The sequence below is a fragment of the Myxine glutinosa genome, chromosome 4 (assembly GCF_964187855.1).
Source record: "Myxine glutinosa chromosome 4, kmMyxGlut1.1, whole genome shotgun sequence".
Taxonomy (NCBI): Eukaryota; Metazoa; Chordata; class Myxini; order Myxiniformes; family Myxinidae; genus Myxine; species Myxine glutinosa.
Window position 1 is genome coordinate 124,994,460 of NC_136264.1, and position 27,414 is coordinate 125,021,873.

The following is a 27,414-nucleotide window of genomic DNA, read 5'->3' on the forward strand; positions in this document are numbered from 1 at the left end:
GACGGTCACGGTAGCCTTAGAGGACGAACTTGAGGAGACGCACCGAGAAATAAAAGAGGTTAAACAAAAATTAGAGGAAGTGGAAGAAGAGGTGAGTGAAATTAAGAAGGGACGGACAGAAACTAAAAGAGAAATCCAGGAGGAGGTGATGGAATATGTGCAAGGTCGGTGCTCAACTCATGATGTGATGCTCACTAACCGAATAAAGAGTTTGCAGGTGGCAAAGGAGGTGCGACGACGAGGTACGGAGGTGAGTGGCAATGTATATGATGTGAGGAAAGCTTCAGTCGGCTTGGGGATTGGTTTGGATCCGGGTGTTCGTGAAAGGCCGTTGGTGAAGTGTGCGACAGGTCTGGTGTGCGAAAAAAGAGGTGTGCGAGAATGTCCGACCATGGGGTGTGTGAGGGAAAAGTGCACGCCGAGGAGTGAGTGTGCCGTCAAGAGTGAGTTGGTCGAAGCGCGTGTGCGAGGGGGTACATGGAAGCGCGGTGTGGTAAGTGTTACGGAGGAAGTAATGAAAGAGTGTGCGCAAAAGTGTGCGCGAGAAAGGTGTGTAACGGACGGGTGCATGAGGAAAGAGTGTGCTGTCGAGAGTAAGGGTGAGTGCGTGACCGAGAGTGGAGGTGAGAGTAGTGAGAGTGACACGGAGCGTGAGTTGGTTATGACAGGTGAGCGAGGATGTACACCTGGAATGGAAGGATGCACACCTGGAATGGTAGAGCGTGTGTGGGAATGCACACTTGAGTTGGTCGTGAGGCACGTGGTTGGGTGTGCGAGTAAGAGCACACCTGTGGTTGTCACAGAGGAGGTGACCGAGGAAGGGGTGCGAAGAGGTGTGTTGGTGAGGTGTGCGAGCGACGAATGTGTGCCAAGGTGTTCAGTGGTCAGGTGTGTGACCATGTCTGGGAGCGGAATGAGTGTACCTGGGTGTGTAAGGAAAGGTACGAGGAGCATGGGAACGGCTGGATGTATGAGGAAGAAAGGGGTAGCGTATGCATGTAAGCATCCAGGTGAAGCATCGACGGTAACCGGGTTAGAGGTTAGAACGACTTATAGCCGAATCGGGCCCTCGGTGCGCGTCGGGCAGCTTCGCGTGCCGCGAGGACCAGCAGGGATCCGAACCACGGCGGTTTCGAAAGAACCGCCGTACGCGATCCACGCTGTGCCTCGCTTGGAACGGCCGCGTCCGGGCTCCACTAGGCGGAGCAGGCAAGCCCGATAGGAAGGGTCGTCATGGCGACCACTTTCTATTGAGACGTGCCGGCAGGTCGAGATCGGGACATTGGATGGCTCCACGCCGAGGTGGTGCGTGGGATCTCGGCACAGGTAAGCCCCCGTCCCTGCACCGAGTGCCGGACGCATCCAGCCGCCGGCACCAAAGAACCCGCGTTCATTGCTCGGCTGTACGAAGCCGGGCTGTAGATGTGAATTGGCGCACCGAGAGGATGTAATAAGTAGACGGGTGATGAGGATAGTGGTTTGGACCCAAAATTAGAAAAAGGCGAAATTTGATGATTGGTACGGTGATTGGCAGATGATTGGCAGAATTTTTGATTGGTTGGATTTAGGTGTGCGAAATTGATAGTGAGAGACCCCCGATGTGGTGGGATGGCAAATCCACCATCCCTCACAGACAGGTGGGGCAAATGCGCTATAGTTTATGGGGTGTATGGCAGTGAAAACTAGCCCGGGTGGGTTAGGTTATATTGTGTGTAGGGATCTAGAAGAGATTGACATTAGGTAACGTTAAGTTTAGTTAGTGACTGATACCTGTAGTGGGGACGCAGGTAGATTAGTATGGATGATAATGACGTGGGAGCGCAATAGTTTAAAGGGACGACTGGGAAGCGCAAGTTTCAGAGGGGAGTAGTTAGATGAGATGATGCCGTGTGTGTGAGGATTGAACAGGTGTGATTGCACAGGTGTGCAACTGAACAGGTGAATGGAGCAGTGTATGAGTGAGTGATGATGATGGGTATTGTGATGACCAAATGGTCCAGGAAGAAAGGAGGGTGCAGGTTGCACCAGGTGTGAGGGCACAGGTGTGCAACAACAGGTATGGAGACATACCAACAGGTATGGCCGGGCCTGTGTGGAATAAATGGTAGTGTGGAATATCTGGAGTATTGGAATGAATGGTCGTGGAGTGAGTATGGTGGAAATTGTGGAGTGGAGTGGATGGTGCGAAGGTGTGAATGGGGGAAGAGTGGACCCCCATCACGGATACCCGGGGCGGGTAGTGTAAGTGTTAGGTAGAGGGACAGGTAAATTGTGGTTGGATATTGGCATCTGTGGTGCGGGTGAAAGAATGGTCTTTGGATGGGTGCATTAGTGTTGTGGAAATGGCTGGGCGTGTAGCCTGTTAGTGTGTGTAGTTGGTTGGGCGCTCCACCACTGTGAGGATGTCGGCCAGGTGAGGCCGCAGGTGGGCTCTGGGAGCCGGTAGTAGTTGTTGTGGATGGGGCCCGAGGATCCGGAGGACGGACCCGGGTAGCCCAGTGCCAGAGGGCACCAGTGGGGTGACAGAGCCAGGAGAGGGCCTTCCCCAGTTAGTTAGGTTAGGGTGAGGAGCTAGGTAAGCTCGGGTGGCAACTGCAGTGGTGGAGGTGTGCAGGTGGGTAGACCTGCTGGGAGAGCTACACGTCGCAGCCCAGAAATTGTGCGAAGGCACAGGGAGATGAATCGGGGGAGTGAGACCCCAAATTGAGAAGCACCACAGTTTGGTCAATGGGAATTGGTTTTTAGAACCCATAGTGTAAGTGGCCAATGGATTGGCAGGGAAAGACCCCGGGTAGTGTAAAGTGTGTTAAAATCATTTAGAGGATAGTTAGGATGAAGGATCTCCTCGCACCATCTGCATCCACTCACCTGAGGTGACAGGTACTCCGCACCATGCCATGTTTAATTATTGTTACTGTGCAAATGTTTGGATTGTGAGACGCATCATGACGTGGGTGTGACATTGTGCTTTGATGTTCCATCTCTGCCTCCTTATGAGGATTGATGATGAATTTGGTGATGGCAAATTTAGAAGTAGAGGGATTGTGGAGACGAATTTGGTATAGGGGAAATATGGGGAAGACGTGACAGTAGTGACGAATTTGTAAATGTGTAGATTTTTGTACATATGGGGTAAGGGCAAGGGTAGGGTAGGTGACAGGTGGGTGACGTACGGTAGGGACGAGCTTTCTCACTTCGCCCTCCGTACGCATTTCGCCTTGCATTGCCTTATTGATGTGTACCCTTGTGACCTTACCCCTCGCTCAATTGTCTTTCCCCTTTTGTCTCCCACATGACCTGTGCGCCACTGGGTGCCGAGGGGAGCGTGCGTGGGTCGGCCATTGTGCGCCCGAAATTCCCAGAACCAGCTGTCTGCATCGATGCACCACATTATGGACCACATGTCTGTGGCCGAGCACCACCTATGGACCCCATGGGTTGGGGCATGGCCCCTCTGCTGGAACCGGCCATGAGGGCCCGAAATCTTGCTGGCGGACCTTGGCCACAGGGCACCGATGCCCCACAGGTGAACCACACGTAGTCGGCCCTGTGGGCCATAAATAAAATAAATAAAAATGGACACATTGGGTGCAAGTTTTAATACAAATAGGCCGCCAGTAAGCAAAGCAAAGGAATGACAACATCTGGAAGAACAAATAATGATAACCAGCAGAGGGAGCCGAAGAGCAAGAGATCACCTGCAGGGTTAGGGGTTGTTTGGTTATTTTTTATTGTTGAACATTCTTGAACAATGGTGACTGCACCGATTGGTGCTTGGGTGCGTTTTTGGGTGCTTTCATGGTGCGTCGATGCACAGCAGACTGTCTCCCCCCCAGAAAGAACAATTACAGGTCCTGGGTTAGTCTTGTAAATAAAAGTAGCGTCAAGTGTAAATAATGCTTCCCACCGTCAGTGTGTAGTTTGAAGACCATTCCGCAATTCGGTTAACTGTGGGCGTAAGTCTGTTAGGCAGGGTGCAATGGAGCAGCGGGACACATTTATTTATGTTTTAAAACTGTCGCACTCAGGGTCAGGTTAAAAGTAGAGGGAACTACACCTACGTGTCACACTAAAAATAAAAGTTGTAGGCCTGGGTCGTGCCTAAGAGGAGGAGGGTGCAGTGTTGCGGAGATGAGGACTGTATTTTTTTGATTGTGTGCTGTACTATTATTACTATTGTTTATTCTGCGCCCCCTACCTCCGGAGCTGTGTAAAGGTGAAAGGGCATCCCATAATTAGTCCACAAGCATACACATCAGCCAAGTAATAGAATACCCCTGTTGATAGTTATCTCTTATTCTGTGTTTTAGAGTAAGGCTGTGTCTCCCATTAATTGAAGTACTCCATTGCACCAGTGAAAGAGAATAGATCCCCTTTCCTTCCCATCCCCAAAATCTCCATTTCCTTTTACACCCCCTTCCGTCATTGCCGGGCCTCGATTGCCGAATTACCTCCCCTCCAATAACCGCCATTGAACCTGTGCTCTCGTCGGAGAAGAAAGGCGTGCCCGCCCGTCGTCATCAAGGGCGGAGCCAGAGGGTCGCGCGACCAACCAGGGCCGAGGTGAGCACCCCGATGGGCGTGTCCAAAAGGCCGGCGGCTTAATCGCCGGAGGCGCTATAAAGGCGCGCACGCAGGAAGCAAGTGAGTCGGTTGCCAGAGAGAGTTGGTCCCCAAGAGAGAGAGTCGTGAAGAGTCAGTCAGTGGAGTCGGTGGTCAGTTGGTTGCGGTGAGGAGTCGGTGGTGGCGGTCAGTGGTTGCGTTGGTTGCGGTGAGGAGTCGGTGGTGAGGAGTGAGTGAACCAAGAAAGAGTTGAGGGTTTGGACCAGACGCGTCAGACAAGTCCTGGGAACGCAGCGGAGGCCACAGCAGCCAAAACAGCAGCGTGGGGCCTGAACGGCGGCTGCTAAACGCGCCGGTTGTGCTGCGGGACCCCCTTGGACCTCCCTCTCCCTCCAGCCATCCACCTCCTGCCTTTCCACCTCCTGCCTTTCCATCCTTCTTGTGTACGTGAGTTGTTCTGTTTGTTCTGTCCTGGGTTAATTAAGTCTGTATACGCTAGTATTTTCCCTGTGTCACCTGCGTCTTATGTGCTTGTAAATAAACGTGACTGCTTTCTTTTTGCTTGTGTGTAAATAGTCAATAAATTCAGTATTATTTCCAAACCTTTCTTTGCCTTCGTTTTCCTCTTTGCATTCGTCGTTTTTGTCTTTTCCCTCATTGAGCAGCTGCGGTGCGATCCGGCCAACGTTTGGGTGGAATCGGGTGAGTCGGGGATCCTGTTAGGTCACGGTAATACACCACCGCTCGGTCAATATAACATCTGTCCACGACCCGTAACAATATATATATATATATACTATATGTGCTTCTTCAAAATTGCATATATATATATATTGTTATGGATTTGAGGACTGTTTTTTTATTGTTGTTGTAAAATATCACCCTCCTTCCTCCATTTGGTGTATAAAGGTCAAAGGTCGTGCCCGTAGTTATTCCATAAACAATCACGTAGCAAATCATAGATTTCCTCCTTGTTCAGTAGTTATCTCCTTATTATGTGTATTAGATTAAGGCTGTGTCTTCCATTAATTAATACTCCATTGCACCAAATTCAAATAAGGTAGATTCCCTTCACATTCCCCTTTCGTCAATTGCCAACTGCATTGGGCGGTTTGCTGCATTCCACTGCTGCTGTGGGTTGTGGTTTTTTCGCTGCAAGACTCCATTAGCCACGAGGTCATCTCGGAGCAGAAGGTGGGAGGAGTCGGCCCAGCGCCGGGAACAAGGCGTGGCCTTGCCAACGCCTCTAAGGGCGGGATCGGTGAGCCCTCGCGACCAATCAGAGCCGAGGCGAGCTCACCGATAGGCGTGTCCTGGAGGCCGGCGGCTTGATCGCTGGAGGCGTTATAAAAAGCGGGCGCGGAAGCCTTTGGGAGTTGTTCAAAGAGGAGTTCAAAGAGAGTTCAAGAGAGTTGAGAGGAGTTCAAGAGAGTTGAAGGGAGTTCAAGAGAGTTGAAGGGAGTTCAAGAGAGTTGAAGGGAGTTCAAGAGAGTTGAAGGGAGTTCAAGAGAGTTGAAGGGAGTTCAAGAGAGAGAGTCCAGAGAGCAAGCATAACGAGTCCTGAGAGTTGCGTCAGAGAAACGGCAGAGCAGAGAATGAGAACCCGTCACGCCAGACCCCCCACCAGCAACTTTGACGCCACCAGTCAGCTTCGACTCGTTACCCCGCGGGAACCAGGATCGGTGGCATCGGTGGCCGTCGAGGTCCAGCCCGACGTCCCGTGCGGGATCAAGCCCGAACCATCTGCCCCAGCTGAACCTTCCTCTCTCCTTCCAGTCCTTCATTCCTGCCATTCCATCCTTCTGTGTACGTGAGTTTGTTCTGTGTGTCTTGTCCTGGGGTATAAGTTAAGCCTGTTTAGTTAAGCTAGAGTTTCACTGTGTCCTTCTGGTCCGTCCCTCTTTCTGTCTTTATTTTCTTATTCTTCCTTCTCCCTTGGTTTCTTTTGATTGTACATAATAGTAGTAATAAATTATATTCATATTTCCTACTTCTGTCTTCCTCTTCTTCACATCCATCGTCTTTGTCTTTTCCCCATTGAAAACCTGTGGCACGATTTGGCCAACGTTCAAGGATCAGGTTTAGTCCTTGGTAATAGTTCGTGCCGCGGTTTCTAAAACCGCTCGGCAATTAACATCTGTACGAGCGGGGCTGTGCCACCTACCTTTCCGGGGGTAGCTGGGCAGTGTCAGGGACCACGTCGGTCAGTTATAGAAGAGGGGATTAATCCCCCCTCTAAGGGGAACCGAGGCCGACGTTGGGTTCCGTAACATTTGGTGTCGGGAGCGAGATTCGGACCTGAAGCGCTTAGCGCGCTCAAATTACGAGTGGCCCGAAATTTTGTTTTATAAAATCCTAAATTTAAAAATTGTGCCATGGATGGTCAAGGCGACGGGATGCCGGTGGGGGTAGAGTTAGAAGGGGGGGTAGAGTCGACCCAGGACCTCGGGGAAATGTATATGGGGGAAATGGAGGAGGAGAACAATGAGGAGGTGGTTGAGGAGGTATCAGGCGCACAAAATGGCGCCCTCGCGCACGTGGTGGCAGAGGCACAAAATGGCGGCGCGCCGCGCCCGCGGCGCAAGTGGGAGGGATAGACATGCAAGCCCTCATTGTGCAGCTGCAGGCCGCCGTGCAAATGGGGATGGGGAAACAATTGGAACGAATGGGAAACCAACTTGTGGGATTGAGGGCTGACAGTGAGAAAATGGAAAACAGAATGAGGGCTAATAGTGAGCGATTGGGGGGCCAAATTGGAGCAATGGGGGGCCAAATAGAAGCAATAACGAACGAAATGAGGGCTGATAATGAGGGACTGGCGAGGAACAAGGCCAGGTATGAGGCAAAGCGGGTGGAGAGGGACAGAGACCGCAGGTTGGGCGAGCAGGTCCCACGGGTGCACGAGGAGGTAAAGCGGGTCAAGGAGCACTGGTTGGGCGAAGTGGAGAAAAGCACGGGTAAAATGACGGGTATAGAGATCGCGACCCGGGGTATGGGGAAGCCGGCGACCGCTGAGGTACAAGTGGGAATTTTAATAAAGCCAGCGGTCGTTGAAGTGAATAAAGAAAGAGCAATAGTTATGGTTGAAATTGAAAAGACGACGAAGGTAGCCCAGGAATTGAAGGGAGAGATGGATATTGCTCAAAGTCTGAATACACATCCTGATGCCGTACTTGCTAATCCTTATAAAGATTTGCAGGTGCGCGTGGAGAAAAGGATCCCCCAGGTGAGTCGTGCTGTATGTTGTGCGGGTAGATTTTGTAGAAAAGTGTTCGGCGCGAAGAGAATTGTCGCGCGATTGGGATCGATATGGCACACGGGCGTTGGTGAAGGGTCCCGTGTGAGTGGAAATGGCGCGCGTGTGAGGAAAAAGTGTGCGTCAAAGAGTGAGCGTGTTATAAAGTGTGGGAGTGATACCGAGTGCGAGCGAGAATGTACGTCGGGGTGTGCGGAGTGTGACAAAGGGAGTGAGAGCGATACGGAGTGTACGTGCGAAAATGAGGGTGACACGGAGAGTGAGTTGGTGGTGGAGCGGGTGCGAGAATGCACACCTGGAATGGACGGCGAGAGTGTGCGAGGAAGCACACCTGAGTTGGTTGTGGCGCATGTGCGGGAGGGCATATCGGAGCGCGTTAGTGGGTGGATGCAAGAGTGCACGCCCATGGTGAGTGTTACGGAGGACGTAACGGAGGAGAGGTGTGGACCGAAGTGTGCGAACGGCGAGTGTGCGCAAGAGGGTGCGCGAGAGGCGTGGTGTGTAACAGGGGGTGCGGTGGTGGAATGGACGGAGTGTGTGGAATGTACGGACGGTGTTGGAACGCCGGGTTTTGTGAGTGTCAAAAGGGTCGCGTGTGCGTGTGGGTATGCGAGTAAGGCATCGACGTTGAACGGGGAAGCGTTTAGGGTGACGGATAGCCGACGACGCGGGTGCTCGGTGCGCGGCGCGCTCTGTTGGATGCGAAGCTCCGCGCGGATCGCGCTTTGTTGGATGCGAAGCTTCGCGCGGATCGATGCTGCGTCGCCCCGCTTCGGAGCGTCGCGCACGATTCGGGCCGGGCCCCGCACTGAATGGTCGGAGCCGCGTCAGAGCGGCGATCAGCGCGATTCCGGGGGAGGGGAGCCGGGTCGGACCTTCGCCCCCTGGCGGGGACGGGGTTCCGACCGGGCGAGCCTCGGTCATCGGGCCAGAGACCGCGAGGTTCCGCGCCGTGATGATGCGTGGAATCTCGGCCCGAGCATGCCTCCTCCCCAGAATCGTGAAAGCCGGACGGATCCAACTGCAGGCGACCAAACCACCCGAATTCATTGCTCGGCTTTGCGAAGCCGAGTTTTAATGATGTGACGACGCACCGAGGCTCAGATAAAGCGGACTGTGATGATGGTAATAGTGTTTTGGACCCGAAATTTTGGGATAGGGAATTGGTGATTGGTTGACATTTGATGACAAAATTGATAATGATAGTAGAAGATACCCGATGTGATGGGATGGCAACTCTGCCATCCCTCACATACCGGGGGCAAAGGAGCAATAGTTTTATGGGGTTTGGCAGTGAAAACTAGCCCGGGAGGGTTAGGGTAAAATGATAGGGATCTAGAGAAGATTGACCATAGATAACGGTAAGGTTAGGTAGCAACATTGGACAGGTAGTGGGGACATAGAGAGGGTAGTTGGATGATAATGACGAGGGAGCGCAATAATATAAGGGGCGACGGGGAAGCGCGAGTTTTAGAGGGAAACCAGGTAGAACAGATGATGCCGTGTGTTTGGGAATCGGAAGTGTATTGTGAAAAGTGAGTGAGGAATAATTGTGATTGCACAGGTGTGCAACTGAACAAGTGTATGGAGCAGTGTATGACTGAGTAGTGGGGATTGTGTGTTGTGTTGACCAAATGGTCCAGGGAGGAAGGAGGGTGCAGGAAGCACCGGGTGTAGGAGTGATTGCACAGGTGTGCAACTACAGGTGTATGGAGAATGGTTGTGTGGAATATATGGAGTATGGAATGGATGGTCGTGGAGTGAGTGTGTTGGAAACTGTGGAGTGGACTGGATGGTGCGAAGGTGTGGATGGGGGAAAGGAGGATGGACCCCATCACGAATACCCGGGGAGGGTAGTTTAAGCTTTAGGTAGAGGGTACAGGTAAATTGTGGTTGGATATTGGCATCTGTGGTACGTGTGGAAGAATGGTGTTTGGATGGGTGGATTAGTGTTGTGGAAATGGCTGGGCGTGTGGCCTGTTAGTGTGTGTAGTTGAATGGGCACTCCACCACTGTGAGGATGTCGGTCAGGTGAGGCCGCAGGTGGGCTCTGGGAGCCAGTAGAGTTGTGGATGGGGCCCGAGGATCCGGAGGACGGACCCGGGTAGCCCAGTGCCAGAGAGGGCACCAAGTGGGGAGAGCGCCAGAGGGTCTTCCCCAGTTAGATAGGTTAGGGTAAGGAGCAGGTAAGCTCGGAGGCAACTGCAGTGGTGGAGGTATGCAGGTGGGTAGACCTGCTGGGAGAACTACACGACTCAGCCCGGAAATTGTGCAAGGGCACAGGGAGTTGAATCGGGGGAGTGAGACCCCAAATTGAGGAAGCACCACAGTTTGGTCAATGGGAATTTGGTTCTTAAAACCGCATCGAGTAAGTTGGCCAATGGTTTGGCAGGGAAAGACCCCGGGTAGTGTAAAGTGTATTAAAGTGTATTAAAGTCATTTAGAGGATAGTTAGGATTAAGAATCTCCTCGCACCATCTACATCCACTCACCTGAGGTAACAGGACTCCACACCGTGCCATGGATGTTTTGATTATTTTTACTGTGCAAATGTTTGGAATGTGAGACGCATCATGATGTGGGTGTGACATTGTGCTTTGTTGTTCCATCTCTCCCTCCTTATGAGGATTGATGATGAATTGGGTGATGGCAAATTTTGGTTAGAGGGATTGTGGGGACGAATTTGGTATAGGGAAATTATGGGGAAGACGTGACGGTAGCGACGAATTTGTAAAGGTGTTAGATTTTTTTGTACATATGGGGTAAGGGCAAGGGTAGAGTAGGTAACAGAGGGGGTGACGTACGGTAGGGACGAGCTTCTCACTTCGCTCTCCGTACGCACGTCGTCTTGCATTGCCTTGTTTGATGTGTACCCTTGTGACCTTACCCCTCGCTCACCTGTCTTTCCCCCCCCCCCAACCCCCCTTGTCTCCCACCTGAGGACTGTGCGCCACTGGGCGCCGAGGGGAGCGTGCGGGAGTCCGCCATTGTGTGCCCGAAACTCCCGCAACCAGCTGTCTGCATCGATGCACCACCTTATGGACCACATGTCTGTGGCTGAGCACCACTCATGGACCCTACGAGTTGGGGCATGGCCCCTCTGCTGGAACCGGCCATGATGGCCCGAGATCTTGCTGGCGGACCTTGGTAGCATGGCACCTATGCCACACAGGTGAACCACTTCTAGTCGGCCCTGTGGGCCATAAATAAAAACGGACACGTTTGGTGCATTTCGTTCTATTATGTCCAAATAGGCCGCCAGTAAGAAGATGAAGAAAGACAACATCAGGAAGAGCACAATGGCCAGCAGAGGGAGCCAAAGAGGAAGACCAGCACCAGGGGGTTGTTGGGTTCTTTTTATTAATGAACTGTTGTGACTGTGCACCGATTGGTGCTTGATGGTGCTTTGGTGCGTTTTGGTGCTTTGGTGCGTTTTGGTGCTTTCTGGTGCGTCGATGCAGCACAGCCCCCCCCCCCCCCCAAAAGAACAATCACAGGTCCTGGGTTGCGTTTTGTAAATACAAGTAGAGTAATTGTAAATAATGCTCCCCCATCGTTCATGTTGTAGTTTGAAGACAATTCCGCAATTCGGTTAGTTGTGGGCGTGAGTCTGTTAGGCAGGGTGCAATGGAGCAGCGGGACATATTTATTTGTGTTTTAAAACTGTCACACTCAGGGTCAGGTTAAATGTAGAGGGAACTACACCTACGTGCCACACTAAAGGTAAAAGTAATAGGCCCGGGACGTGCCTAAGAGGAGGAGGGTGCAGTGTTATGGATTTGAGGATTGTGTTTTTTTATTGTTGTTGTAAAATATCACCCTCCTTCCTCCATTTGGTGTATAAAGGTCAAAGGTCGTGCCCGTAGTTATTCCATAAACAATCACGTAGCAAATCATCGATTTCCTCCTTGTTCAGTAGTTATCTCCTTATTATGTGTATTAGATTAAGGCTGTGTCTTCCATTAATTAATACTCCATTGCACCAAATTCAAATAAGGTAGATTCCCTTCACATTCCCCTTTCGTCAATTGCCAACTGCATTGGGCGGTTTGCTGCATTCCACTGCTGCTGTGGGTTGTGGTTTTTTCGCTGCAAGACTCCATTAGCCACGAGGTCATCTCGGAGCAGAAGGTGGGAGGAGTCTGTCCAGCGCCGGGAACAAGGCGTGGCCTTGCCAACGCCTCCTCTAAGGGCAGGATCAGTGAGCCCTCGCGATCAATCAGGGCCGAGCCGAGCTCACCGATGGGCGTGTCCTGGAGGCCGGCGTCTTGATCGCCGGAGGCGTTATAAAAAGCAGGCGCGGAAGCCTTTGGGAGTTGTTCAAAGAGGAGTTCAAAGAGAGTTCAAGAGAGTTGAGAGGAGTTCAAGAGAGTTGAAGGGAGTTGAAGAGAGTTGAAGGGAGTTCAAGAGAGTTGAAGGGAGTTCAAGAGAGAGAGGAGTCCAGAGAGCAAGCATAAAGAGTCCTGAGAGTTGCGTCAGAGAAACGGCAGAGCAGAGAGAGAGAACCCGTCACGCCAGACCCCCCAGCAGCAGCTTTGACGCCACCAAGTAGAATTGGCTCCACCAGTCAGCTTCGACTCGTTACCCCGCGGGAACCAGGATCGGTGGCATCGGTGGCCGTCGAGGTCCAGCCCGACGTCCCGTGCGGGATCAAGCCCGAACCATCTGCCCCAGCTGAACCTTCCTCTCTCCCTCCAGTCCTTCATTCCTGCCATTCCATCCTTCTGTGTACGTGAGTTTGTTCTGTGTGTCTTGTCCTGGGGTATAAGTTAAGCCTGTTTAGTTAAGCTAGAGTTTCACTGTGTCCTTCTGGTCTGTCCCTCTTTCTGTCTTTATTTTCTTATTCTTCCTTCTCCCTTGGTTTCTTTTGATTGTACATAATAGTAGTAATAAATTATATTCGTATTTCCTACTTCTGTCTTCCTCTTCTTCACATCCGTCGTCTTTGTCTTTTCCCCATTGAAAACCTGTGGCACGATTTGGCCAACGTTCAAGGATCGGGTTTAGTCCTTGGTAATAGTTCGTGCCGCGGTTGCTAAATCCGCTCGGCAATTAACATCTGTCCGCGGTACGAGCGGGGCTGTGCCACCTACCTTTCCGGGGGTAGCTGGGCAGCGTCAGGGACCACGTCGGTCAGTTATAGAAGAGGGGATTAATCCCCCCTCTAAGGGGAACCGAGGCCGACGTTGGGTTCCGTAACAATATATATATATATATATATATATATATATATATATATATATATATATATATATATATATATATATATATATATATACAGTGAAACCTTGACTTACGAGTGCACCAACTTACGAGTTTTCCGAGATACGAGCCGTCGCTCGGGCGGTATTTTGCTTTGAGATTCGAGCCGAGATCTGAGTTACGAGCTTACGCCACCCGCCACCAGGTGGGTTCCGGTCACGTGGTTATCTTGCCGTGCAAGCATCTCTGCCGTATATCGCTGCTGCTTTGTTTTCGCATTTTGGTTATTTTGGAAAATTTCTTAGTTTTAACCATGGGTCCTAAGAAATTGAGTGCCAAGGGTAGTACTGAGAAGAAGAAGAGGATGATGTGCTTGGATATAAAACACGCAATCGTCGAAAAACATGAGCGAGGTGTGCGTGTTGTCGACTTGGCGAGGCAGTACGATCGTAGTACTTCTACGATATGTACGATTTTGAAGCAGAAGGAGTCGATAAAGGCTATAACGCCAGCCAAGGGCGTTACGATTATTTCAAAGCTCCGGACCTCTGTCCATGAAGAGATGGAGAAGTTGTTGTTTGTGTGGTTGACGGAGAAGCAGCTCGCAGGAGATACCGTGACCGAGAGCATCATGTGTGAGAAGGCACGAGACATTTACGGGGATTTGGTGCAGCAGACGGCGGGAACATCAACGGACGAGGCATCGGAAGAGTCATTCAAAGCCAGTCGGGGATGGTTTGATAATTTTAAGAAGAGGACCGGCATTCACTCCGTCGTCAGGCATGGTGAGGCAGCAAGCTCGGATGTGAAGGCAGCTGAAGATTTTATTATAACTTTTGCCGAACTGATAGAAGCCGAACGATACATCCTCCAGCAAATCTTCAACTGTGACGAGACAGGGCTCTTCTGGAAAAAGATGCCGAGGAGGATGTATATAACGGCGGAGGAGAAGAGCATGCCAGGCCACAACTTGTTCAGAGTGCCGGCGATAGCTCGCTTTCTCTTTGTGGAAAACACGGTGAGATCCTTAACATCCAACAACTAATGGGACGCAAACGGGGCGCCCAGTTTAGCGGTACACACATTGATGAATCACCCTGCCTGTGAAACACCGACATGACAGGTTATAGCTGGGTCGGGATTCAAACCCAGGCTGGACAGTTTAGAGTCAAGTGTGCGTACCTCCAGTCCAGGCCATCCTGCCAACTTGTATGCTGCATACAGGTGAAATATAAAGCGCGAGATATTTTTATATATACTGTATATTTAAAAAAAAATTGGTGTGGTTTTTGGGGGGCTGGAACGGATTAATAGCATTTCAATGCATTTTAATAGGGAAATTTAATTTGAGAAACGAGCAAATTGAGTTACGAGCTCGGTCACAGAACGAATTAAACTCGTAAGTCAAGGTTCCACTGTATATATATATATATATATATATATATATATATATATATATATATATATATATATATATATATATATATATGTATGTATGTATGTATGTATGTATGTATGTATGTATGTATGTATGTATGTATGTATGTATATATATATATATATATATATATATATATATATATATATATATATATATACATATACATACTAGCAAAGGTACCCGTCAATGATGGGGGGTGCATTGTCTCACCTGAAATGAGCAATTTTCTTTGGAGTGTGTTTTGATAGAAATGGGAATTCTGTGTAAATATTCAGTGAGCATATGTCGCAATAGGTGCATCTGGTAACCTCACAAACCTCGTTCTATTCTATCAGCTAAGATTTCCAATCCATGCTTGTTTTACCTCCGAAGTACTGCTCGGGAGTGAAGGTGATATTATGAACGCACAGCTGGGAAATGGGTTTAGGCATGTTTTGGGCCTACAGCCTGATGGAAGATCACCAAAGTTCTTTCCATACCAACGGACCACCTCCAGGCACCTATCCCTCTCCACATCTCTTCTTCAGGTCTGATCTTCCACCGTCTCTCTATATTCACCATAACTTTGCTTTCAGCAATTTCCCACATCATTTCATTCTGGTTTCCCATTCGATGTTCCATATATCAGTAGTTTCATTTTCACGTTTCAGCATCAGTTTCACCTTGAGATAGCAGTTTAGATTCATCATCGCAAACTTGTCATGCACCACGTATAGTGCACAGAAAAAGTCGTCAAAACTGATTTTGGGAGGAAAGTTTTTCAAATTATCTAAGGGGTCTAAAGTTGTTTTTGGGCCATAAAGGGGTCTAAAGTGTTTAAAGAATCAATGATCTTAAAAGGGTCAAATGGGGTCTAAAGGAGTCGAAGGACGAAAGAGCAAAAGGGGTCAAAAGTGTCCAGATGGTCTTAAATTGGCCAAAGTGTCTTAAAAAGTCAATAGGTCTGCAAAGTAACAAAAGGTATATTTGTCTCAAAAGGGTCGAAATGGGTATGAAAGGGTCTAAAGGGTGTCAAGGTCTAAGGGGTGTAAAAGGTCTATGGGGTTTACAGGGGTGTAAAGGGTCAAAAGGGGTCAAAGGGGTGTAAAAGGTCTAAGGAGTGTAAGGGGTCTAAAGGTGTGTAAATGGTCAAAGGGGACGAAGGGTCTAAAGGGATCTAAGTGGTGTAGAGGGTTGAAGGAGTGTTAGGGGTCGAAAGGGGTGGGTCTAAGGGGTGCAAATGGTCAAAGGGGTCTAAGGGGTCTAAGGGGTGTAAAGGGTCTAAAGGGGTCTAAGGAGTCTAAAGGGGTCTAAAGGGTGTAAAGGGTTAAACGGGGTCTAAGGGGTGTAAAGGAGCCTAAAGATGTTCTAAGGGGTGTAAAGGGTCGAGAGGGGTCTCAGTGCTGGAAAGGGTCTAAGGTGTGGAAAGGGTCTAAAGTGTGTAAAGGAGTGAAGGTGTAGTAAAGACATTACCTCCTGTTCATAAATAAATTAACTTGGGAGTGCAACACGACAATAACGGGCCAAATGACCTCCATCACCATCATGGTATAAAACCCATTTTCAGGTATATTGTGGTTACAAATCTGACGGTAGAAAGTTTCGTTGTGATTAACCTTGGGAGCTCAAAGCAGGATGATCCGAAACAAAGCAAAACAACAACTCACCTTGTTGTGAGGATGAGGTAATCAATCATTGGAGGTTCACCCGTTGTCAAGTGGCGGTTTGTAGTTGGCGACGCGTGGGTCCTTTTTCTACAATCTATTTTTTCACACTTGAGAGGGATGATGCTGGATGAGCAGTAAAACTACCTTTAAAACGAGGTATAGGTTGCGTTTGTACTATTTTCGGTTTTTGACTAATTAGCGCATTTGAGAGGTCATGTGACTCCTTCTTTGCCGAACTTACCGATCATGGTAATGTTTCAATTAAGAATTGTTTCTCACATATGATAACATATTAGATGATTGGAGCTCACCATCAAACTAATTATATCGATATCCGTGTTGAAATCCGATAAAAATTGGGCTTTTTATTAAGATTTGTATATGGATCAATTTTGTATATTTTGTATATGGATTTGTATATTTGCATATTTTGTATATGGATATGAATATTTATGTGGATCAACCCTTGGAGATCATGGCGACAGGTGGCGGCTCGGATGGTTTTAAGTTATGAATTGTGAGAAAATAACTGTTTTAAAACGCCTCTTTAGGTGCAGGGTGGTAAAAGATGTTATCCTAACAAGTTTCGTGCCGATTAACCTTGGGAGCTCAGAGGAGTAGGTTCACAAACAAACAAACAAACAAACGGACATTTCGCTTTTATATATATATATATATCCTCCTGATCAAAACAATCACAGTAGAAGATGACTCGTTTCTAATCTTTGTCAGAGCAGCTGCTCCATGGTTGTGGATGGACTATGCCATTACCTATAGCAAGACCTACAAAGGGCAGTACCCGGATGAGTAATCACGTGGTTCATCCCGAGTTCAACGTCGATTTGCAATGTTTACAGAATGTTGCCAGGTTGCACAGATCACTGGATTTCCACTTTATTGTTTCTTAGGGATCACTATTTTGAGGCAACTATGGTTAGCAGCAGCAGGCAATGTCATATCACAAATGTTCATGCACAGACATTGCCTCACCTGAAGAGGAGCAGCAGTGCCTGGGAAAATGTGCCAAAGTTGGTATTCCTGTTGATATGAGAGCCATCCACCTCTGCAATTTTCCCAAATAGCTGTACAAAAACACCGACAACATGTTTGGCTATACAATGACTACCATGGACATAGTCACCAGGCACCACTAATCATGTACAACATATTTCTTGAGCCATGCATATTTTTTACATCGACAATTGCTACAAAAAAACAAAAATCTATTTGCCTCTCTCATGCTCAATGCCAGACTATCGGCCTCCATTTCCCACATCATGAGTACCCGTGTTCGCCTTGCAAAAGCAATGTCTTAGAATCTAGATTTGATTACTCATCGAGGTATTTATAACAATTACTATCCTCTTGATTTTTAAATAAAATAAAAGTCATTGGCAAACTCCATGAACTGTACTTTAGTGTATTCTGCATCATTATGGGAACAGGTATTTTATTCTATCAATGACAATAATTGTCTAGAATGTAATTGCAAGATCTGTGAAATCATTTTATTTGATATGAGCATCCACTCCTGATCTATAACACAATTTGTTTGAGGTGCAAGATGTTGATAATTATAATATACTAGCAGAAGTACCCGGCATTGCCGGGCGGGGGAGGGGAGGGGGAGGGGGAAGGGGAGGGGAGGGGACCGGGGAGGAGGGGAGGAGAGGGGGGGAGGGGAGGAGAGGGGGGGAGGGGAGAAGAGGGGGGGAGGGGAGAAGAGGGGGAGGGGGTGAGGGGAGGAGAGGAGGGAGGGGGAGGGTGCAGGGGTAGGGTGGGGGGGGAAGGGAGGGGTAGGGTAGGGGGGGGGAAGGGAGGGGGAGGGTGGAGGGGGAAGGGAGGGGGAAGGGGGAGGGAAGGGGAGGGCCAGTCAACAATGACATTGCAGTTATCATGGTCGGAGAGCAGCACAACAATCGCGACATCATCCTGCATCTTCGCAACAGCACGAAGCGGATTTTGGAGACGCACCGATCCTGTGATGCCCTCCAGTACCGGCGTTGCCGGGCGGGGGAAGGGAGACCCGTACATTCCCAACCCGTACATTCGCCCTCTCGACTCAAGCTCACTCGGACAAAAGCCTCGCACAAATTACACCGTGAAGGCCCAATGGCCATGTCTATGCCACAAATCAAGTACGTGAGCAAGTCTGGCGCACTGAATTGAAAATATATAGAACGCTCATACTCCGTGAAAAGTGTAGCCGCCGTGTCGCCATCTTGGTTAGCACGACTCGACCAACTCGCTTCGCGGATCTCGTTTGTTTTGAACGTGTGAATTACGTGCGAACGCGTAACTGTGAGTTTATGGCGGCAAGGAACATCACGTAATCGCTCTGAGCGAATCAGCGCGCTGCTCTGCCACCTGCTCAGATTCCGTGTATAATATTCCTTGCTGAAATGCGCTGAGGTAAATATGAATAAAAAATATGGATCTCGTAAAGATGAAAGAAAAAAAAACCTATGTGGTGTGAATGGCAATGTTCCTTGCTGAAATGTGAAAAAACGCAATCGCTTTTCGCTCTGAAATACGTGCGAACGCGTAACTGAGTTTATGGCGGCAAGGAACATCACGTGATCGCTCTGAGCGAATCAGCGCGCTGCTCTGCCACCTGCTCAGATTCCGTGTATAAGATTCCTCGCTGAAATGTGCTGAGGTAAATATGAATCAAAAATATTATGAAATAATTTTTTTTAGGTCGGCTATGTTCTTCCCAGGCTCGATGGCCAAGTCTATGCCAAATATCAAGCACGTGAGCCTCTCCGTTTAGGAGTCTATCGGTAACATTACACACACACACACAAACTGTGTTTTATATATATAGAAGATTACAAATCAGTATCGATGATTGCAAGAGTAATTGGGAGTAATCAGCATGGGCCCCTGATGTGAAATACCCATGTTAAAATCACATATAACATATGTGTTTGTACATCGTCTTCTAGTGTCCTTGCCATTCATGTAATAGTACACTGATGCCTCTTAATGTCTTTATCCTGCTTGTGTGTTCATGTACAAACTCATAGATGAGTCTGACATCATTATCAAAATTAAAGTTTCATTACAACCTTAATTTTACAAATCACCTTCATGTGCACCACAAAAGAGTGCACAACGTGTTCATTAAACATGACACCTCCAGTACTACAATTACACAGGTATGAGGTATATGTGCATTAATAACGAGACCAGATAATACTTTCACGGATAATATGAAATTATGTTGTTCGATACAGTATTATAAAAGAACCGTTTGTCTGTCTGTGTGTGTCGCCATTTTTCTCAGAGATGGCTGAACGGATCTTCATCAAACTTTCAGAGGTTCATCAGAGTGGTTTCTTTTTGGCAAAAAAAACAAATGTAATATGTTGGAAAAAAAAAGTTGGATTTTTTTTAACGGCTTAGCCCATAGGGCAAAGCCGTCTAGAACAGTGTTTGTCCGTCCGTATCTCCCTCAAACGTATACCAATCAGAGCTGAGGATCTGGTCTCATGACAGGGTGATGTGATTACGTCTGATATCATTACAGCAAACAACAGCTGACTCCACAATCGTCGAACCAGTCATATATCACAATCGCCATGCTCTACCGTTACGTTTTTCATTCAGTGTGAAACACAAACAAACCGATTGTTAAAATGATCATCAAATATCGAAAGCATCGACGTTACGGCACTTCCAACAATACGGTACATATAGGCCTTAGGCTTCATGCCTCACATTCTGCTTCGGACAAATTAAGCCCAGGTTTCTTAATACAGTGGTACCGTTTTGGTAGTATCATTTTCATAATAATGATAATAATATTATAGTAAATATAACCATAACACTTTAATCCCAATGTCGTGAATGGAAAGTTGATGGATTGAAGCGGTGTATGGTTCATGAATCAATGATGAGCAGTGTAACCACGGAAGTAAGGAATTGGCCTCGATTTTTTTTTATAGCCGGCGAAGCCGGTGTTGTGAATGAACGCGTACGTATTATGTTAAAAAGCCAGATTTTGCTGAATCCTTTGAGAATTTCGAAGCTTTGACGCACCAAATCGCTCCATGGAGGCCGCCATCTGGTGGATGCGGAAGTATGCATAAAAAATTGCGAAAAAGTTCAATAGGAGTTTGTTTCACCCGTCTTTTTTTGATTCACAATCTTATGCACCTCTAATTTGTAATTAAAAACTTTAAGACCAACCTCGTTCCCCAGGCCCGCATGGGCCCTGGTTATCTTCAACGAAAATCGTCACCAAACACCGGAACCAATGAGATTCGAGCATTTGAAAAAATATTTCAAAAACCAAATCGCTCCATGGAGGCCGCCATCTTGCGGATGCGGAAGTATGCATAAAAAATTGCGAAAAAGTTCAATACGAGTTTGTTTCACCCATCTTTTTTTGATTCACAATCTTATGCACCTCTAATTTGTAATTAAAATACTTTAAGACCAACCTCGTTCCCCGGGCCCGCACGGGCCCTGGTTATCTTCAACGAAAATCTTCACCAAACACCGGAACCAATGAGATTCGAGCATTTGAAGAAATATTTCAAAAAACCTTATTACCGCGTTTCGGAGGCTGAAAACGGCGTCAAATATTCTAAAATTGACGAAGAATTCTTTTTTAGAAATCTCGCGGCCGTATGGGGATAGTTTTTCACGGCCGGAAATATCCGAAGTTGAGACGGAATTCACCGAATTAATCAAGAAAGGAATTTTATAAATTTTAATCTCATCCAGAATGCAAATGGTGTCATTTTAAACGAGGTATGGTACCTACTACACCTACCTACTACCAACTACCTAACCTGCTGATGCCATAGTGATGGGTAAAATAGTGGCAAGAGGCTTTGGCTTCGCCGGCTCATTGCGGCTTTGCAGTCAGGTACTAGTAGTAATATCATTTTCGTAATAATGATAACGTAATGTTAATATTATAGTCTATCTAATCGTAACACTAATCCCTTCGTAGTGACTGCAAAGTTACTGGAGGTTAAATACATATTGTGGCGGACACGATGGCTCGTTGGCGCGGTGACATCATTCCGCGCACCAAGAGGGTGTCGGCCACGCCCGAGGAGTAGGCGTGGCCTCGGGATATACACGGGGTGCGCAGCCCCGAGCACGTCAGTGCGAAAGTGGAGCTTTGCAAATAAAGACTCTTTTTGTTACCCGCGTAGTTGCTTCTCTCCTTGGCAAACAAGTTGTGCGCATAGCACCGCACTTCACTGGTGACCTCGACTCTGGTCAGCCATCGTTGACCAACAGAACGCGCCATGAACAACGCGGTCGCGGTGAAGCTCCCTGAGTTTTGGAAAGCTCAGGCCGAGGTATGGTTCGTGCAGGCTGAGGCACAATTCCAACTTCGAGGCGTAACGGCGGATGAGACGCGGTATTACCACATCATCGCCGCCCTCGGGCCCGGCGCAGCCGCCCAAGTCGTGTCTGTCCTGCGGAACCCACCGGCCGACCGCAAGTACGAGGCGCTCAAGTGTCTCATCACCACGTTCGGCCTCACGGAGGGCGAACGGGCCGACCGCCTCCTGGACCTTCCCGAACTCGGCGACACATGACCATCGGTCCGGATGGATGACATGTTGTCACTGCTGGGTGACAAAGCCCCGGATTTTTTATTCCGGGCGCTCTTTCTACGCCAGCTGCCGGCACAGGTACGCCTCACGTTGGCCGGTTACAAAATAAAGGAACCCCGCGCTCTGGCCATCCAGGCCGACGAGTTTTTCGCGGCTTGTGACACGCGGGCGAGAGTCGGTGCAGCCATCACGGATCCCGAGGCTGATGCTGCTGCACACCTCGTGGATCCTGAGGCATATGCCTATGCACACCTCGTGGGCGCCGCCACGCCCCGCCCACCACCAGCGCGAAAGCCGCGGCCTCCGCCTACGCCGCAAACCTGGTGCCGTTTCCACACCAGGTTTGGCCACAAGGCTAGGAATTGTTGCCCGCCGTGCTCGTTTGGCAAGTCGGGAAACGATCGAGCCGACGCTCGGTGGCGGCTTTGAGCGTCGGCAATTCCGGCAGCCTCCTTTTTGTCACAGACACCTTGTCCAGGCATCGCTTCCTATACGACACAGGCGCACAGGTGAGCATTGTCCCCGCCTCCACGTCCGACAAGTGCACCGCGGGCCGGGGCCCCACTTTGCTTGCAGCCAACGCTACACCCATACGCACATTCGGGAAGTGCTGCCTCTCCCTGCGGTTCGGAGGGCAACGCTTTCAATGGACGTTCGTAACCGCCAGCGTGCCCATGGCATTGCTCGGTGCGGACTTCCTATGTGCAAACGGGTTGTTGGTGGACGTAAAGCACAGACGCCTCGTCCAGGCTGAAACGTTCAGCTCGCTCGCTTGTTCGCCTAGCAGCTCGTTGAGCGGCTCACTGAGCGGATCACAGAGCGGCTCGCCAAGCGGCTTGCTGAGCGGTTCGGTCCCGGCGAGGTTGGTCTGTACGCTTCCGGCAGCGGACGAGTTCACTCGCCTCCTCGCCAGCTTCCCGGCCCTCATGCGGCCCACCTTCTCGGCGGTGGCCGTCAAGCATGGGGTGGAACATCACATCCCCACCGTCGGGCCACCGGTCTATGCCCGGGCACGCCGCCTCGAGCCGACGAAGCTCGCGGTGGCGAAGGCGGAGTTCGCTACGCTGGAGCGGCTGGGCATCATACAGCGCTCCAAGAGCGCTTGGGCGTCGCCACTGCACATCGTGCCGAAGCCCGGCGGGGGATGGCGGCCATGCGGAGACTACCGCCGCCTCAACGATGCCACCACCCCCGACCGCTACCCGGTCCCTCACATTCAGGACCTTTCCGCCCGGTTGGCGAAAATGTCCTTCTTTTCTAAGGTGGACCTCATACACGGATACCACCAGGTCCCCGTCAGGCCGGAGGACATACCGAAGACGGCCGTCATTACACCATTCGGCCTCTTCGAGTTTCTTCGGATGCCCTTTGGGTTGAAGAATGCGGCTCAGGCGTTCCAACGGTTGATGGACAGCGTCTTGCGCGACTTGGATTGCGTTTACGTCTACCTGGACGACATCCTTGTCACAAGCGCGTCCCGTGAAGAGCACCTCCGCCACCTCCGCACGCTCTTCGAACGCCTGGGCCAGCATGGCCTGATCGTAAACCCCGCCAAGTGCCGGTTCGGCGTCGCCGAAATCGACTTTTTGTGGCACCGCGTCACCAGGCACGGGGCCACCCCCTTACCGGCAAAGGTGGAGGTGGTCAAGGGGTTTCCGTGCCCCCGCACGATCGGGGAGCTCCAGGAGTTCCTGGGCATGGTGAACTTTTATCACCGTTTCCTACCCCGCAACGCCCAGCTCCTGCGCCCCCTGCACGAGGCACTCCGGGGAAGCCGGGCAGAGGTGACGTTGTTTGGACCGAGCAGATGGACGCGGCGTTCGTCGGCGTGAAGCTCGCCTTGGCTAACGCCAACATGCTCGCGCACCCGGCGCTCGATGCACCGATCGCCCTCACCACCGATGCGTCGGACTATGCGGTGGGCGCGGTGCACGAGCAATGGGTGCGTGGTGCTTGGCAACCGCTGGCGTTTTTCAGCCGGCAGCTCGCCCGCATGAACGCCGGTACAGTACCTTCGACCGCAAGTTGCTCGGGCTCCACCTGGCTGTCCGGCACTTCCGCCATCTGCTCGAGGGCCGTTCGTTCACGGCCTTCGTCGACCACAAGCCCCTGGTCTTCGCGATGGCCAACGTCGCCGAGCCATGGTCGGCCCGGCAGCAGCGACACCTTTCGGCCGTGTCCGAGTACACGACGGACATCTGGCACGTCGCGGGAAAGGACAACCCGGTGGCGGATTGCCTTTCCCGGTCCGTCGCCCACGCGGTCCACCTCGGGATCGACTATGCCTGGATGGCGGCGGACCAGACCGCCGACCCCGACGTCCAGGCCTTGCGGACCGCTGTCATGGGCCTCCGCGTCGCCGAGGTGCCGTTCGGCCTGTCCCACCCGGGCACGAAGGCCTCCCAGAGGCTGGTCGCTGACAAGATCGTCTGGCATGGCCTCCGGAAGGCCGTCCGCGATTGGACCAGGTCATGCCTCGCGTGCCAGCGCGCAAAGGTGCACCGCCACACCCAGGCCCCGTTGGCCCCGTTCACGGTGCCCGAACGTCGGTTCGACCACGTTCACGTGGACCTGGTGGGACCTCTGCCCCCCTCGCGGGGTTTCACCCACGTTCTCACCATGGTGGACCGCACCACCCGGTGGCCGGAGGTCGTGCCTTTGGCGGCGACGATGGCGGCGGACGTCGCGCAGGCGTTCATCGCCACCTGGGTTGCCCCGTTCGGCGCCCCCTCGGACATCTCGTCCGACCGCGGCCCCCAGTTCACCTCGGAGCTCGGGGGTGGCGGTCGCGCGGGGGCTCAGCATCCAGCTGTACCGCACCACGGCCTACCACCCCCAGGCCAATGGCCTGTGCGAGCACTTCCACCGCTCCTTGAAGGCCGCGCTCCGGGCCACCCTCCGCGACGGCAGTTGGGTCGACAGGCTCCCCTGGGTCCTGCTGGGCCTCCGGACGGCGCCCAAGGACGACCTGCGCACATCCGCGGCAGAGTTGGTCTTCGGACAACCGCTGCGGGTGCCGGGCGAGTTCCTCCCCGACTCCACGGCACCATGGTCCACGGCGCAGCAGCGCTCCACACTGCAGGAGACCGCCCGGAGGTTCGCCCCGGTACCGACGGTGCACCACGGGTGCCCGCCAACGCACGTCGCCCCGGAGCTTCGCACGGCGGAGTACGTGTTCGTCCGCCACGACGCCCACCGGAGACCGCTGCGGCCCCCGTACGACGGGCCCTTCCGCGTGCTGGAGACCGGGGCGAAACACTTCACCCTCGACATCGGCGGTACTCCTGACCGCGTTTCCGTGGACCGCCTCAAGCCGGCCCACCTCGACGTGGACCACCCCCCGCCAGTGGCTCGGCCCCCGCGTCGGGGCCGCCCCCCGGCGGGCGGACCTCCGACACCGCCCAGCCCCGCCGGCACGCCCCCCCCCCGGCCTGCACCCATCCCAGGTGCCGCCGGAGGCATCCCAGATGACATCCCGGCATCCGAGACACCGCCAGCCGCCAGAGGGCGCTTCGGCATGGTCATCCGTTTGCCCCACAAATTGACCCTTCAGGTGCACGGGAATTCTGGGGGGGCGCGTGTGGCGGACACGATGGCTCGCTGGCACGGTGACATCATTCCGCGCACCAAGAGGGTGTCGGCCACGCCCGAGGGGTAGGCGTGGCCTCGGGATATACACGGGGTGCGCAGCCCCGAGCACGTCAGTGCTATAGTTGGGCTTTGCAAATAAAGACTCTTTTTGTTAACTGCATTGTTGCTTCTCTCCTTGGCAAACAAGTCGTGCGCATAGCACCGCACTTCAATATCTTCTATATATCAAAGTAGCGGCAGTTTTGTGTCCGGCCATCATGCTACGTCATTACGTCTATGATGTCATTACGGCGTAAACACCCGCTCACTACGGGAGCGGCAGGAAGGGTCATGTTATTAACACTTGTGGGATATGTAGATTACAGTAGGTCTTCCCTCAGTTCCTTAAGTAAAATTTGTCTCATGGATGTCAGGATTCCTCCAAAAAAAATCAGTTTTGTTAACAAGCCCGGCTACGCCGCTGTTAGACTTTTGTTCTTGTTTTTTTAATAATAATAATTCAATTCCACATATCGCAACAGCATAGCAAATTTTATGTGGATTACATCATTGAAAAAGAAGATAAAGCAGGAAGAAATGGATCATTGTAAGAAATTAATATTGTAAAAAATTATATAAAATTAGGTAATAAAGTTAAACTATGAAATAACAATACAGTAATATCTCGATTTACGAACACCATGCATTCCTGAAAAGTTGTTCTTTAATCAAAAGTTCATAAATCAGGAGTGATTTCACCATGGATTTAATGATATAGAGTGGGGCAATTCCATTCCCCAAAAAAATTCCACCACAAAATTCAATAATAATGGAGAAAATATAAAAATAATAATACAGATAATAATAATAAGTAACCTAATGTCAGTTTCAAGCTATGCCTCGATGGTGCCTCGTATAACGTAAAAACAACCCGTCACTCGCACCCATAGTGGAGCTTTCACCCTAGCTACACTTCAGGTCTTTGAAAAAGCACTTGGTCTTTTCTTTAATGACCATCGTGTCAAATGGAACAGTTTTTGGGTTTGGCTTTCAATCCAAACACTTTAGAAAACGCTCCATGTTTTCCATTTCCGAGCTAAGTGTTTTGGTGATTACTCCCGCCAGGGAGTAATGCATTCACTCGTGTCCGTGTGTGTGTGTGTGTGTTCGTGTGTTTGTGAACAAGATATCTGGAAAAGTTCTGAACGGATTTGGATGAAAGTTGGTGGGTTGATTGCCCTTGGGATAAGGAAGAATTGATTAGTTTTTGGTGAAGCTCAGGATATTATTCCCGATCCAGGAATTTTTTGAAGGATTTTTTTACCATTGGAAGATAGGGCTCATTTTTTTTCAACATTATCTTCTATATATTCTTTTTCTAACATTGTGATATGAAAATAGTTTTCATATTTGTTGAAAATGTAGTTTAAACTTGTGGTTATGCGTTAGAGCGGTGTATTTTTTTTTTTACCAGCGTCGCCTTCAATGTTCATTTTTTTAAATTTATAATAAAGACATATTCTGTCATTTTAAAACCACCAAAGTGTGTATTCGGTTACCCCGTTTCATAAAATGTATCGTTTGATACGTATAATGCTTTAAAACTGTTTATTTTATTTTTTTCTTTTACCTCACAAGAGATTTTTTTTTTTTTTTTTTTGTGTATACAACATCGAGGCTCGTGTAAGAGCTAACATTAATGACAAAAAAACAAACGGACACATAAGACAAAATAAAGGGAGAGAAAATAAAGGGATATCAACATTTAGCTCAGCGAATGTCATTTGCGGTGTCAGTATTTGATGAACTTATAAAGACTTAGTTTCCAGGTTTGTCAATGGCTGAGGTATATTAACAAACGAATAAACAGATTTGGCAAAATTCCAAATTTTTTTTTTAAAGATCGCATATTCACCCAGGGTTGTTGGAGGCTGAAGAAGAAGAAACCTCGCATGGGCTTCCCAGACCAAATAAATAATTCTGGTTCTGGCTCTGCGATCTTCAGGTTTATTACTCCCGTCAGGGAGTAATGCATTCGATCGTGTCCGTCCGTGTGTGTGTGTGTTCGTATGTTCGTGTGTTCGTGAACAAGATATCTGGAAAAGTTCTGAACGGATTTGGATGAAAGTTGGCTTGATCTCCGATCCAATG

At 50.0% G+C, this 27,414-nt stretch overlaps 1 protein-coding gene across 1 annotated transcript in view; it reads right to left on the bottom strand.

Annotated features, from left to right (window-relative positions):
* The window catches only part of LOC137425952 (voltage-dependent L-type calcium channel subunit alpha-1D-like), a 136,290-nt gene that overhangs the window by 24,252 nt on the left and 84,624 nt on the right, over window positions 1–27,414 (bottom strand). Inside the window, exon 32 of the mRNA XM_078775106.1 lies at window positions 17,099–17,190. Within this exon, the coding sequence (XP_078631232.1) occupies window positions 17,099–17,190 (92 nt within the window). The remainder of the gene's footprint in view (window positions 1–17,098; window positions 17,191–27,414) is intronic.